The 12,176-nt window shown below is 42.4% G+C and overlaps 1 protein-coding gene across 1 annotated transcript in view; it reads left to right on the top strand.

Annotated features, from left to right (window-relative positions):
• LOC311017703 (delta-type opioid receptor-like) overlaps nucleotides 1–12,176 on the top strand; it is a 105,590-nt gene that overhangs the window by 15,523 nt on the left and 77,891 nt on the right. Inside the window, 1 exon segment of the mRNA XM_084016230.1 lies at nucleotides 2,720–2,958. Coding sequence (XP_083872356.1) covers nucleotides 2,753–2,958 — 206 coding nt within the window. The 5' untranslated portion in view covers nucleotides 2,720–2,752.

The following is a 12,176-nucleotide window of genomic DNA, read 5'->3' on the forward strand; positions in this document are numbered from 1 at the left end:
CCCAGCTCGCTTGGAAAAGGTGGATTTGAGTATGGTACGGTTCATGCACGAGCACATGCATGGGTACGCAATGTTGACATGATGTAGGCTTTAATCGATAGGCCATCCCATTCATTATCGCTCAATGTTCTACCCGGATCTCCCCCCGCTATCAAGGCGATTTATGACTGAAATACTGTTGAGTGTGTAGGACACAGCGGGATACTGGGTCGGGCTTGGGCTTCAGACTCGTGGTGTGAGTGGACACCGGACCGGTACATTTATCATAAAAATGCCGCTGTGTCTACGTCCAAAATCTGCTGACATCCGCTGATTCAGGCCGAGTGTTTACTCGAAATATTTGCAGACGGACTTGTCAGTAAAGTTTCAGTCATGTTCTCTGTGCTGTTCGCTATTGTGATGACTTGAGACGGCGCTTCTTGAAACCAAAATCAAGCCACGCATGTGTCATATTATGACTTGATGATGTATGTACAACAGGCAATCTAGGCCCGTTTGGGCTGTAGAGTGCAAACTGGCTTCGGACCCCATGTGGGGGGGCAATCGTGCTGAGGCACGGTACGGATCAAATGGCCCTGGTGTGAATGCGCCCAGAGAGCGACTCATTCTTTCACAAATGTTTGTAGAAACAGTCTGCATGCCTAAGTGCTTGCTTTTATACACCTGTGGCTATGGAAGTGATTGGAACACCTGATAATTTGGATGGGTGAGTGAATTCTTTTGGCAATATAGTGTATATGCATGCCAGCTCAAAACATCTGGCTGCTGCAAAACTCACAACAGCAATGGACCTGATCACCAACTGGCTAAACCCCTCCTGCCTCCCACTAAACCTTATTAAAACTGTATAATCTTCTTCACTAAAACTCAATGCAACACTGTGTCAAATTTCACTATTTCCGGCAACTGCATCAGTATTGTGCAACAGTTCAAATATCTGGGTATTACCATTTACTCTATTCTCTCGTTTAAACCACTCATCAAGAAAGTATGCAATAGGGCAAAGTTTAACTTGGCCAATTTTAAATGCATCAGAAACACACTAACTTGTAATACTTCCAAACTGTTTATGGATGCCATGATCATGTCACATCTCACATACTACCTGACAACCTTGGGACAAACAAATAACCTTTCATTGAAACCACTACCAATCCTCTACAAAAAAAAAAACCCCAGCAAAGTACTGGACCAAAAACATAAACCGTTTAGTTGATAAGATTTAAGCACATATAAAAACATCTGCTTGGTCCACAAAATCCTCCATAACACTGCTCCTCCTCCCCTTAACTCACTCATAACCCAATGTAACAGCAGTCATACCACCAGAAGCACCACACAAGGTGACCTTCAAATCCCATGTAGAAAAAGCACATACGGTCAAATATAATTTTCAGTTAAAGCAATACAAAATTGAATTCCAATTTTTTATTGCTTTAACTGAAAATGATATTTGACTGCCCATCATAATCAAATATATCAATACATATTCCATTTTCACAAAACAACTCAAATTCTGGCTGTCTGACAATTACAAGGGCCCTAGTTTCGTACATCAGGCGCAGTCGGGGCTCAGCGCACTTGTGCCACGCCGACGGGCAGTGTCCGCCTGGACTTTGCAAGTTTCGTGCATGGCGCAGTTTAGCTCAGGCACTCCTCCCATCACTCCTACCCCCGCAAGTGGGAAAGAGGGAGGAAAGAAGGCGTGAGTTGGAGACAAGAAGGAGAGAAGGCGTGGGGTGGGATTAACACAGCCGCTTCAGATCTTCACCAATCAAATGAACACGTGTTGATTCAATTAGTTGCATTAAATAGTGTTTGTTGTGATTATTTATTGCATTTAAATGTGCCTGGAACTGTGAAAACCTGCCTGTGAGGTCTTGGTGACGTGTGCGCACTGCGCGCCGGTGAGCCAAACTGCCACTCCGCCAGCTGTAATTCGCCTTGCGCCAAGAGTAGACCAGGTTGGAGCTGGCGGGCTTTCGGCGCAGTCTCGGTGCGGCCTAAGGCACGAAACTTCCACTGCGCCAAGCTGAATCTGTGAGGCCCCCCCCAGCTGCGCCACCACACCCATCTCGGTGCAGGCGATCCACCAAACTGACCGTGCGCAAGGCTGCGCTGGTCGAAACTTGCATTGCGCCGGCTCCGCCACCCTGCACCACCCTACGCTGCTCCACGAAACTAGGGCCCTAAATCCCATCAGAAAACCTGATATGCGACGTGATCATAATCATCATAATCATATTTGATGCCATTCCCATGTACTCCTTGTGTATACTTTTTATATACTTTTTTCACTTGTCCTTTTGTGGTATAATAACTTGTTTTCACCGCAATTCTTTTGTGTAATGTATTTTAAGTATTTGTATTGCCACTGCTACAACTGGGGACTACAGCTGGATACTAGTCAAAAAGGTTAAAGCTGCTTGTTTAATTGTAAAGGGGACTGTCCACGAAACCATAAAACAAATAAACTAAAGTAAATTAAAGCATTTCATTATTCTAAATCCCTCAACTCATTTTCTTCTTTCTAGCAACTCTTCTTCGCCTTTATTTCCTTGATTCTCAAGCTTATTCCTTCCTCCCTAAAAATAGCAATACAATCCAATAAATATAGAGAAATAAAATTATAAAGGAAGTTGAGGGAAAAAAACAGTAGGAGGATGTTCAGTGGAATAAGTTACTGCTTCATTGTGCCATTACTTCTGCCTCCCGTCAGGTGTGTGTAAAGCTCCGCCCCTGTTGGTCAGAGATGGAGTTCCCAGACGACTACCTGCTGGCCGAGCTTGGTCACCTGCAGCTCAACGACTCGCTTTTCCAGAAGAATTTCAGCGGCACCTACAACGAGACGGACGCCCTGCTGCCCACAGGGGTCAAGGTCACCATCGTGGTCGTCTACATGATTGTCTGTGTCATTGGCCTGGTGGGAAACTTCCTGGTCATGTATGTGATCATAAGGTAAGAGGAACATGAGTTTCTGCAGGTACAAAAATAGTAATGGACATGAAACAATATTGTTGCGGAAAGCCTCTATTTAAATTTAAGCCTCTCCTGTCCTTCTGCGATTTTATCATCTCAACAATTGAATAGTAAGAAAGAGAAACCTTTTCAACTCGGACTTCCAGTTCAGTGACAGCACATTTACAGCCCTACTACTCTAGCCAAGGCTTTACAATAAGGAACAATATGATCACTGTTGCTTTAGCGATGCATGCTGAAAGGATGAACTACATTGAATAATCCAGTCTAAACATAAACTGAGGCTATACAATCTTTGTCCATTCTGGGTAATGTGAAGGGGACATGGACATGGGTATACTGGGCTCATATAAACGGACGAAAACATGATTTTACATTTTTTTTCTGTGATTTTATACTCATAAAAACTTAGTTCTGAATATTATATTAAATTGTCTGCTCATTAGGGTTGTCACGATACCAGAATTTCAGTAGTCGATACCAATACCTGTGAATTTCCACGATTCTCGATACTAATTCGATACCACAATTTAAAAAAAAAAACAACAGGACCCATGTACTTTTAAATTCACTAATTTATTGAAAACTGCTTCAAACTGTCAAGTATTTAACACCACTGTGCTTTAAAGGAGTCATCACCAGGAAATCGCAATTTCTCTTGTTAAAACATGCATATCTGTGTTTGACCTCAGTTGAAACTTGCCTGAAAGGCTGGAGTTTGAAAGTGGCGCCGTTTTTTCGCTTCTGCTCTTTTTCCGAACAGGAATAGCACACAAGGGTGTGCATTCCTAAAGCACGAGATTTTGATTCTGCGCCTTCGGTGACGTCACCGTGGCGGCTACTTGCATAAGCCCACCCCTCTTTCACCACCCAACCCCGCCCCCCCGTCCGCTACCTGAAATCGCCGAAGCGCCGCCATTATGTTTTGGAGTCTGCATGCAGGCAAGCCCCCCCGGCTCTGTCCTTCCTGCGGCGAATCAACGCGCGCCTCATTACATATTATACAATGCACATCCGGACCAGTCAAAACCTCGCGCGTAATCTCGCGTGATAAAATCGCGGTACGAAAAAGGGTCAGAACAAGCTCAATGTTTGATTAAAATTTTTTTTTTTTTTTCTAATAAGTTTTACGAATTGATCCAAAGCGATCCAAGGGGGGCTGGATACGTATAAAACCAGGTTATGACTCCTTTAAGATCTTTTTGCACAGAATTTAAATTGCAGTACCAGCTGCCAACAGACCTATAGCCATCCAGTATAAAAACAAACAATACTGTGCTTATAAGGCACTTTTTGCAGGTCGGCTTGTTTGAATCAAGAATTGCTCCGGATTCATCCGCCTCGAATGCAAAATATTTCCACACGCGACTCTTCGCACCTGTCTTGTCGACGAGCCGACGTGTTGTGCTTACGCTCCCACCTGCTGAAGCCATTCTTCTTCAGCGCCGCTTACTGCTCTATGCTGCTCACACGCGTATACTGCCCCCATCAGTTCCGCCAAGAATCGACACGGCTCTCCGAGTGAAAAGTTGTATATTCGGTTCTGACGATACCAGAAAAAAGCAAGTATCTAATTATTTTTTTCGGTATCGAAGTATCGGTATCGAAGTATCGGTTCTTGTGACAACCCTACTGCTCATAGATCCCCCTAAAAAATAAAACCATTACTGATTGATCAGTATTTACGAACATTTCTGACTACTCAAGGTGCACTAAAAAGCACCAAGCCGCCATCAGCAACCCAGATGTGAGTATACATGCCCAATTGTGTAGATATTTGTGTGGAAAGTCCGTCTTTTCTGTGTTTATTTGCAAATTGTGTCGATTTGAGTAGAAACAAGTGTAAGTGAACCCACACAAAACACACAGACTTAAAAATAATCAGCTCTTAACCTCTGCCCTCAGTAAAGATGGCTGTCCATGACAATCAAGGGCAGCCATTGAGGGTGTCAGAAGGCAGTGGCCTCTGTGATTTAACTGTGTCAGATTGGTTAAATCCATCACTAAATGAGGCAGAGCAAAACATCGGCCTCCATCCTCTAATCCCAAAGATTCAGTGATTTTCTGTGATTGTGTTGGATACCTTTACAAAAACAGCTCCAAAGGTTTACAGCATGTCAAGCAGGAGGAAAATAAAGAAAAGTATATCGTCAGGGTTTTTGAACACTCACATCTAGGTTGCAATCAGCGGTGTAGTCTACATCAGCTTATCACGCTGTGAAAAGGGAACTCACATCAAAGTTTGATTACAGGTCTTTGGGAGTATGAGGCCTTGATCAGAGTGCTTCAGGAGCCTGGGGAAGCTTTTTAGAAATATTTTCTTTGAGAGTGAAGCATTTTGCGCACTGGTTTTGCGTTGCTGAATGCCACATTTTTTTTCTGCTCTATGCACCTTGCGTCTTTGCAGGAGCACCTTAAAAAGAACTGATAAGAACAGATAAGCGTCAATTGCATCAGCTTTTTTCTCTTTGTGGTGATTTTTGTTGGATACTTGGAGCTATGTGGCCTAACAACCATTGTTACATGATCAACCAAAAACAGCAGAAGGCAAATAAGGAAAAATCAGCATACTATTAACTGTTAAGTGCATGGTTTGTGTTAAGCTAACGTTAACATCCATATGCTGGTTACCTAGCAACAATGAAAAAGGCAACATCTTGCTCTGTCTGTTTAGGGCCCTACTGTCTTTGTGAAAACACTTGTATAAAATCTTTTGGTGATCAAGTGGGAGCAAAGTCTGATGAATTACCTAAAGTGATGAAGCAACGTTGGCTATTTGACAATTTAAAGAGAATCTGGGAGCCTGGAATTGGAAATGAATGAGTTTACCAAACCTCTGTAGTCTGCTCGAGGATACATGAGTCGCTATTAACATAATTAATCAGAATTTACAACAGAAGTGTTGCGGGTTGAGTTGCATTGGGGGTAATGTAGGCCCCGGGCAAGGAACAAGAATGAGTGGAATAATAAAAGGTAATATATCTGCTGCAACAATTTTCCGAACTATCCATTGTAATGGGGGAGCTGTGTGAGAGCGGATATAGCCCAGGAAACTCTAAGCCCAGGAAAGAATCAGCTTTGGGAAATCACTAGCCCACTACATGCTTTTCTACACTTCTTTGTACACATTGGAAAGTTTCACTGTAAGTTTATATCTCAGTAACTTTTCTTTGTCTTCTATATGTCTTCGCACTGCCTCTGCAATTGTTCATAGTCACTGCTGAGACAAGTTAGTCACTCGTCAAGCCAGATGGAAAGCTGTGACATTCAACCCACGAAACCAAACTCACACTGTAATTATCAATTGCTGTACAATTCAGCTTCATCAGAAGGAGAAGAGAACAAAAGACAAACAGGGGGCTGGTGCTGCTCATGTGTCTTGTGTGGTAGGAGGCTGGTACGTGAGAGAAAAACAAAGATTGACAAAGACACAGGGATTTGCCACGTGGGTTCTTGGATATTTGGCCCCAAACAGAGATGGATCGAAATGTAATTGAGACAGCTGCACTCTCATATCAAGTTCCGTCTCTACTTTTGAATGCTTTCTGTGGATTTTCTTCCCAATCTCTTCCACCGCAGTTATGTGGGACCACTTCAGGGCCAGAATTGACTGCAAGAGTAATAAGAGCAGCTCATAACTCTCAAGGTGCATTTGTGTTGTGGGTACATTGTTATGACAGCCTAGAAAAATACAAACCAATCCATTTAACATTAAGACCATCACCATTTCTTCAAGGGATTCTCATCCAGCTACGCAGGAGCACGTCAGCAGCTTCTTTACAGTTTCTCACCATTTCTTCTTCAATTTCTCTGAGTGGAAATTATGATACTAAATATTCTGAGCTGTCCTCCCTTTAGATCAGAGGATCCTGTTTACTGTAAAATGCACTGAATGTCCTCTGGCAGCAGCAACGTTTTAATGCTTGGTAACACAAATCTGGGTAAAACACAGTTAAATAAATAACCATTTGCATATAATATGCGAATATAGTTCACACATCAACACAAAAATATAAAAAGTTAAGGTGACTTTTTTGAGGGAAGAAGAAGAAAGGAAAAAAAGATTTGTTCTTCACGGAGCGCCCATAAATAATTGTTTAAATGGCAGAGACAGCTCAAAAGCTGCCGTCGGCTGTCCAATCCACCTCTCCCTAGCAAACAAAAACCAGCAATAATAGGCACGCATGAAGAGCCAACCAGCAGCATTAATTTAGTTTGCATGTCTGTCAGAAAAGTCCATTCTCAGTATCTTTCTGCTTGTTTTTTCACACAAATGCCACAGCGATTTCCCTGACAGCGCAGCGAGCTTAGCGTGTTTCCAGTGTTACGGTGCTGTCCAAGAACAGAAAACGTTCTAAACTTCTGGTGACAGAGCACCACAGTGCAGGCGTGTTTTGGCTCATAACAACACCAAGTGGATTGGATAGATTTGTTTTAGCATCTGTTCAGTGGTTCAGGCCCACAAAAACTGAGCAGGTGGAGCAGAAGGAGACCGAACAGAGGACGGCAGGCTGAAGCTATGTTCATATTGAGCAGGGAAAAAGTGCTTCCTGGAAAGATTTCTGTAAGGGAAAAGGGTTCTGTTTCCATAACAACAGACTAATCCACTTGGACATTTTAGGCCATCATCAGGCCTTAGCATGATCTGGGTGGAGATGTCAGATCTGATTTTGTCAGAATTCATTCATAGCAAAAAACAAACAAACGAGCAAAACAACAGAAATAGTAAAAACAGAGGTGTTGTACAACTGTACCAACAGGTTTACTGCATAGACTGTTAGGTGAATGATAGTTGGAGCACATCTTGCAAGATGAAACGCTCCCTGTCGAATCATCAGTTCAAATTATTAGTAACCATGTTAGTCAATGTCTGGTTATTTAGTCAAACATACAAGTCTGTTAATTTAAACTAGTAACTAAATAGGTCAACTACAACTCCAAAGGATTTCAGCAAGAAACATCCAGTCAAAGAGCTGAAATACTGTTAAATACTGAGTCCTGCTAAATTTTAAATTTGGATTCATGTAGGTTAAAATCTAGACAATCTATTAGGGATGTCCCGATCCAGCTTTTTGCACTTCCGATCCGATACCGATATTGTAGCTTTTAGTATCGGCCGATACCGATACCGGCCGATCCAAGCATGTATTAAAGATTAAAGATATTTACTTATTTTGTTGTCAGACTCATGTTGAAAAGGGTTTTACTCTTAAGAACAACTAGCCAACTTAATTAGGTTAGTTTGAATAATCCACAATGGTTGGTAATGAGAAGCTGACCTGTTTATTCTTAACAGGGTTAAATAAACACAAAATAGACAAAATAATAAATAGTATAATAATAAAAAGGTGTATTGGTGCAGTTGGATTAAGTCAGGTGGCACAGCAAGCAGTCTGCAATTCTGCAATTATTATATTTGCATTCAACATTTTTGTTCACCCAGAGTGTATTCAAGGTTTTCAAGGATTCAAGGAGAAAGTGACTTATTAAGGTGCCGGTTGATGGAAATTATCCAAAATTAGGGGCCGGAAAAATATGGCTGGAAAATGAGGAGCATCACATTAATAGCTACAGATACTGTAAAACACTATAACGACATATGAGTGCATATATTGTCTTATTTTATCAAGTAAAATATAAGTTATAGGTTTACTCAACAGCCTAATAATTCATAGAAATTCAGGAAGAAATAGGTTAACTCAGAGTTCCACAGTTTATCAAAAACAATCCTGACACTCGACCTGCATCAGCGCATGTGCGCACGAGCGGATCTGTGCGAGCAGGCAGCGCGGAAGCCGGTCCGGTTCCGGTACCGGTCCGGTTCCGCTCACACCACGAGTCTGAAGAGTGCAACAGCTTATCAAAATACAGTGTCAACTCCGTGTTTTCAAAGTAGAAAGCAACATTGTGGTGGTTTAACGAGGCAGAGCGGCATCAGAACAACATCAAGCGCGTAAAGAACACGAAGAAGAACGTAGCGGGAGCGCTCGCCGAGGATTGTTGTGGCTGCACGTCTTGCCGAGCAACGCCTGGTTCACACTGGACGTGGAAGCGCCGCGGTGCGGCGCGCCGCCGAAAATCGCGAGCGATCCGCGCACCCCCGTTCAGACCAGACGCGTATTTCTCCGCGGCGGTCGACAAGCGCTTCTGCTCAGCTGTTGTTCATTCAGAGCTATTTTTTTCCATTAAACCCCGTACAATTAATACGCCATGTTTCTGTAACCAAGAAGTTTGTACACTTCTTGTATTTATCCGTTCTCTCTCTCTCTCTGAGAGAGAGAAAGAGAGCGAGAGAGAGAGAGAGAGGGACACACACACACAGACAGAGAGAGTGTGTATGGTAGTAGACAGTAGTAGTGCAGATATACCGTTGAAATACACATATTTGTTTATCTACTCTTCACATTTATTAAATGTGATGTCTCTTCCTGTTTCCCAGTGCGAGTTTAGATACACAAATATGATCGTGTTTGTCAATCGCGGTATTTTATTTTGAAAATTGCTTTTATTTTGAAAATTGCTTTTATTTTGTTTTATTAAATTGACCGGATTGTCTCGTGTTTCTCTGTGTGATTTCCTGCCAGAATTGATGCGTTCGCTCGCGGCACGCGCAAAAAATAGAGCAGACGCCGAAACGATCGCTTCACAGCGCGGGACAGCCGCGCCTATTCGTGGCGCTCCGCGTCTGGTGTGAACGACACCATAGCTTAACAGGGGCGCCGAATGGAAGCGGGCTCCGCTACGCGTCTATTCGTGGCGCTTCCGCGTCCGGTGTGAACCAGGCGCAAGTCTACACTGTGCTGCGCGGAGGCGCTCCTAATGTAAATGTTTATTGATTTATGAATGAATTGATAGGTGGCTTATTTTTGGCATATTGATTTTATGGCCTGTACAATGGTAGGGGAAACACTGGACATGCACAGACAAGTCTGTCTTGTTGTTGTTTAGTGGATGCTGGACAGGTCGTGAGGTGTGCGCTAGGTGTGCTGGAAAACGCGGACCAGATTTTGGGGAATAACTGAAAAAAACTGGAATGGATTACCTACATCGGTGCGCTGGAAAACACCGGAGTTTTGAAAAAAAAACTGGATCGGGAGTCCGGATCGGGATTTTCCCGTGCAGGCCGATCCGATATGCATTTTTTGCTAATATCGGCGGCCGATCCGATCCAAATATCGGATCGGGACATACCTACAATCTATGCATACTTACAGAAATGACTAAGCATTCTGCATTACAGCTCTTATCTTCTGGCTCACTTCTCCATAGCAATGGCTTTGCTAAGAAAAATCCCTGAAATAATTCAAACCTATGGCTATAAGACAAACCTTCTGTATAGTATTGTTAAATCATCTTGGAGGCTCCAGTATTTCAAAGGCAGTATAATTATGAATATATTTAACGATTCCACATCAAATGATTAAAACCTGTACCAACGTTCGTGGGCTAATGCAGGATTAAGCATGCCCTTTATGTACCAAGGCACAAATCTAGGGTGTAATCTGAATTATGTGTGATAGTTTATTTGCCATAACCGCAGTCTTTCCCTACATAACTAATGGCAGTTTTTGTGGAAGATATTTTAGAAAGTAAATATTTGGAATATCGAGGAAACTTTCCTGATATTGAGAGCTTGCAGCGGTCAACATTTCAAACATTTACATTTAGGTCATTTAGCAGACGCTTTTGTCCAAAGCGACTTACAATAAGTACATTTGTCAAAAGAAGGAAACAAAGAAACCACAACGTATCATTGCCGATAAAGTAAGAGCTAAAAATAGAACAAGTGTTAGGTCCTCATCTGAGTAAAGTAGTACCTCAAGGGCAACAGTGCTATGATCAGAGTGCTATAGGTAAGGGTTTTTTTTTTGGGGGGGGGGGTTAGTGGGTCATGCTATGTAGAGTCGAGGTGAAGTCTGAACAGGTGAGTCTTGAGCCTTTTTCGAAAGATGGCAAATGACTCTGCTGTCCTGACATTAGTCGGGAGTTCGTTCCACAGAGAAGAGTCTGGACTTTGCTGAGCGACATTTGTTTGATTTCAGCGATGGTGGTACCAGCCGGCCAGCTGAAGTAGAGGAGCGAAGTGCTTGCTTCGGGGCATGAGGTTTGACCAGTGTTTGAAGGTAGATGGGTGCCGTTCCATTGATGAGCCATTGTCTTGAATTGGATGCGTGCTGCAACAGGGAGTCAGTGGCGGTCACGGAGGAGGGGGGTCACATGGGAGAATTTGGGTAGATTGAAGATAAGGCATGTCCCCGTGTTTTGTATAATCTGCTAGGGTTTTAAGTATTATTATTTAAATATTGCCTCCAAAGTGCAGCTGTGTTGTGACAAGCATCTTGTGCTTTTATAATAAAAAAAAATGACATGTAAAGCATGTAACTATGACAGCCTTCGGAATGGATGAGCTTTGTGTGCAGTCTTTTTGTCAGGGCTTTAATTTAGTGGGTGTGAAGACAACATGTAAAGAAGGGTGACACTGGTCCGTCATGTTTGATTCATGCTAATTAATACAAATATTTAAATGCTGAAGATAAATGAAGACATGTTTATCAATAAAACTGAGCTCTGAGATGGACAGAAATATGGTAATGATGTAAGGTAAAACGTATCATGGCTTTCATTTTCTTCCTGGTTTGCTCATTATAAGAAAATCTTCTCAGAAATAATCATTCAAGTTGATAAGCATTTGCGGTGTAAAAAAATGTAAGTACATTCAAAACGTTTTATTTTTTGGGATCCTGACGACATAACCAGACTCTCAGTCTGGTCACATTTGACAGGTCAGTTCGTGTCAGATTTGACCATCTGCTGTGGAGCAAATCTGGCATTTGATTGGAATATTTGGTACCAAAGAGTCTAATTTGTTTTTTTCTGTGTTGTCCATGCTGCACCGAGTTGCCCAGTTATCTGAGTCTCTGATGGAGAACAGGCTGTTGGTTTCTGAGCTTATGGACAGTCTATCTGGTTTGTTCAGGAGAACTCCACACAAACTGTCAGCACAAAGTAGCAATCATAAGCTGCTGCGCATAAAAGTGTAAATGGTTCAGTTGGACTGTTTTCATAGCAAAACAAAATGTGTTTTTTAAAATCAGATTTTTATCCACTTTTTTTAAAAAACAGTACATTTACACTGGTTGCAAAATTCTGGGAATGTACAAAGTGCAAAAGTTTCTTGGGAATTCCCCTTCCCAGTT

Source organism: Eutrigla gurnardus (assembly GCF_963514095.1).
Source record: "Eutrigla gurnardus genome assembly, chromosome: 8".
NCBI classification, from domain to species: Eukaryota; Metazoa; Chordata; class Actinopteri; order Perciformes; family Triglidae; genus Eutrigla; species Eutrigla gurnardus.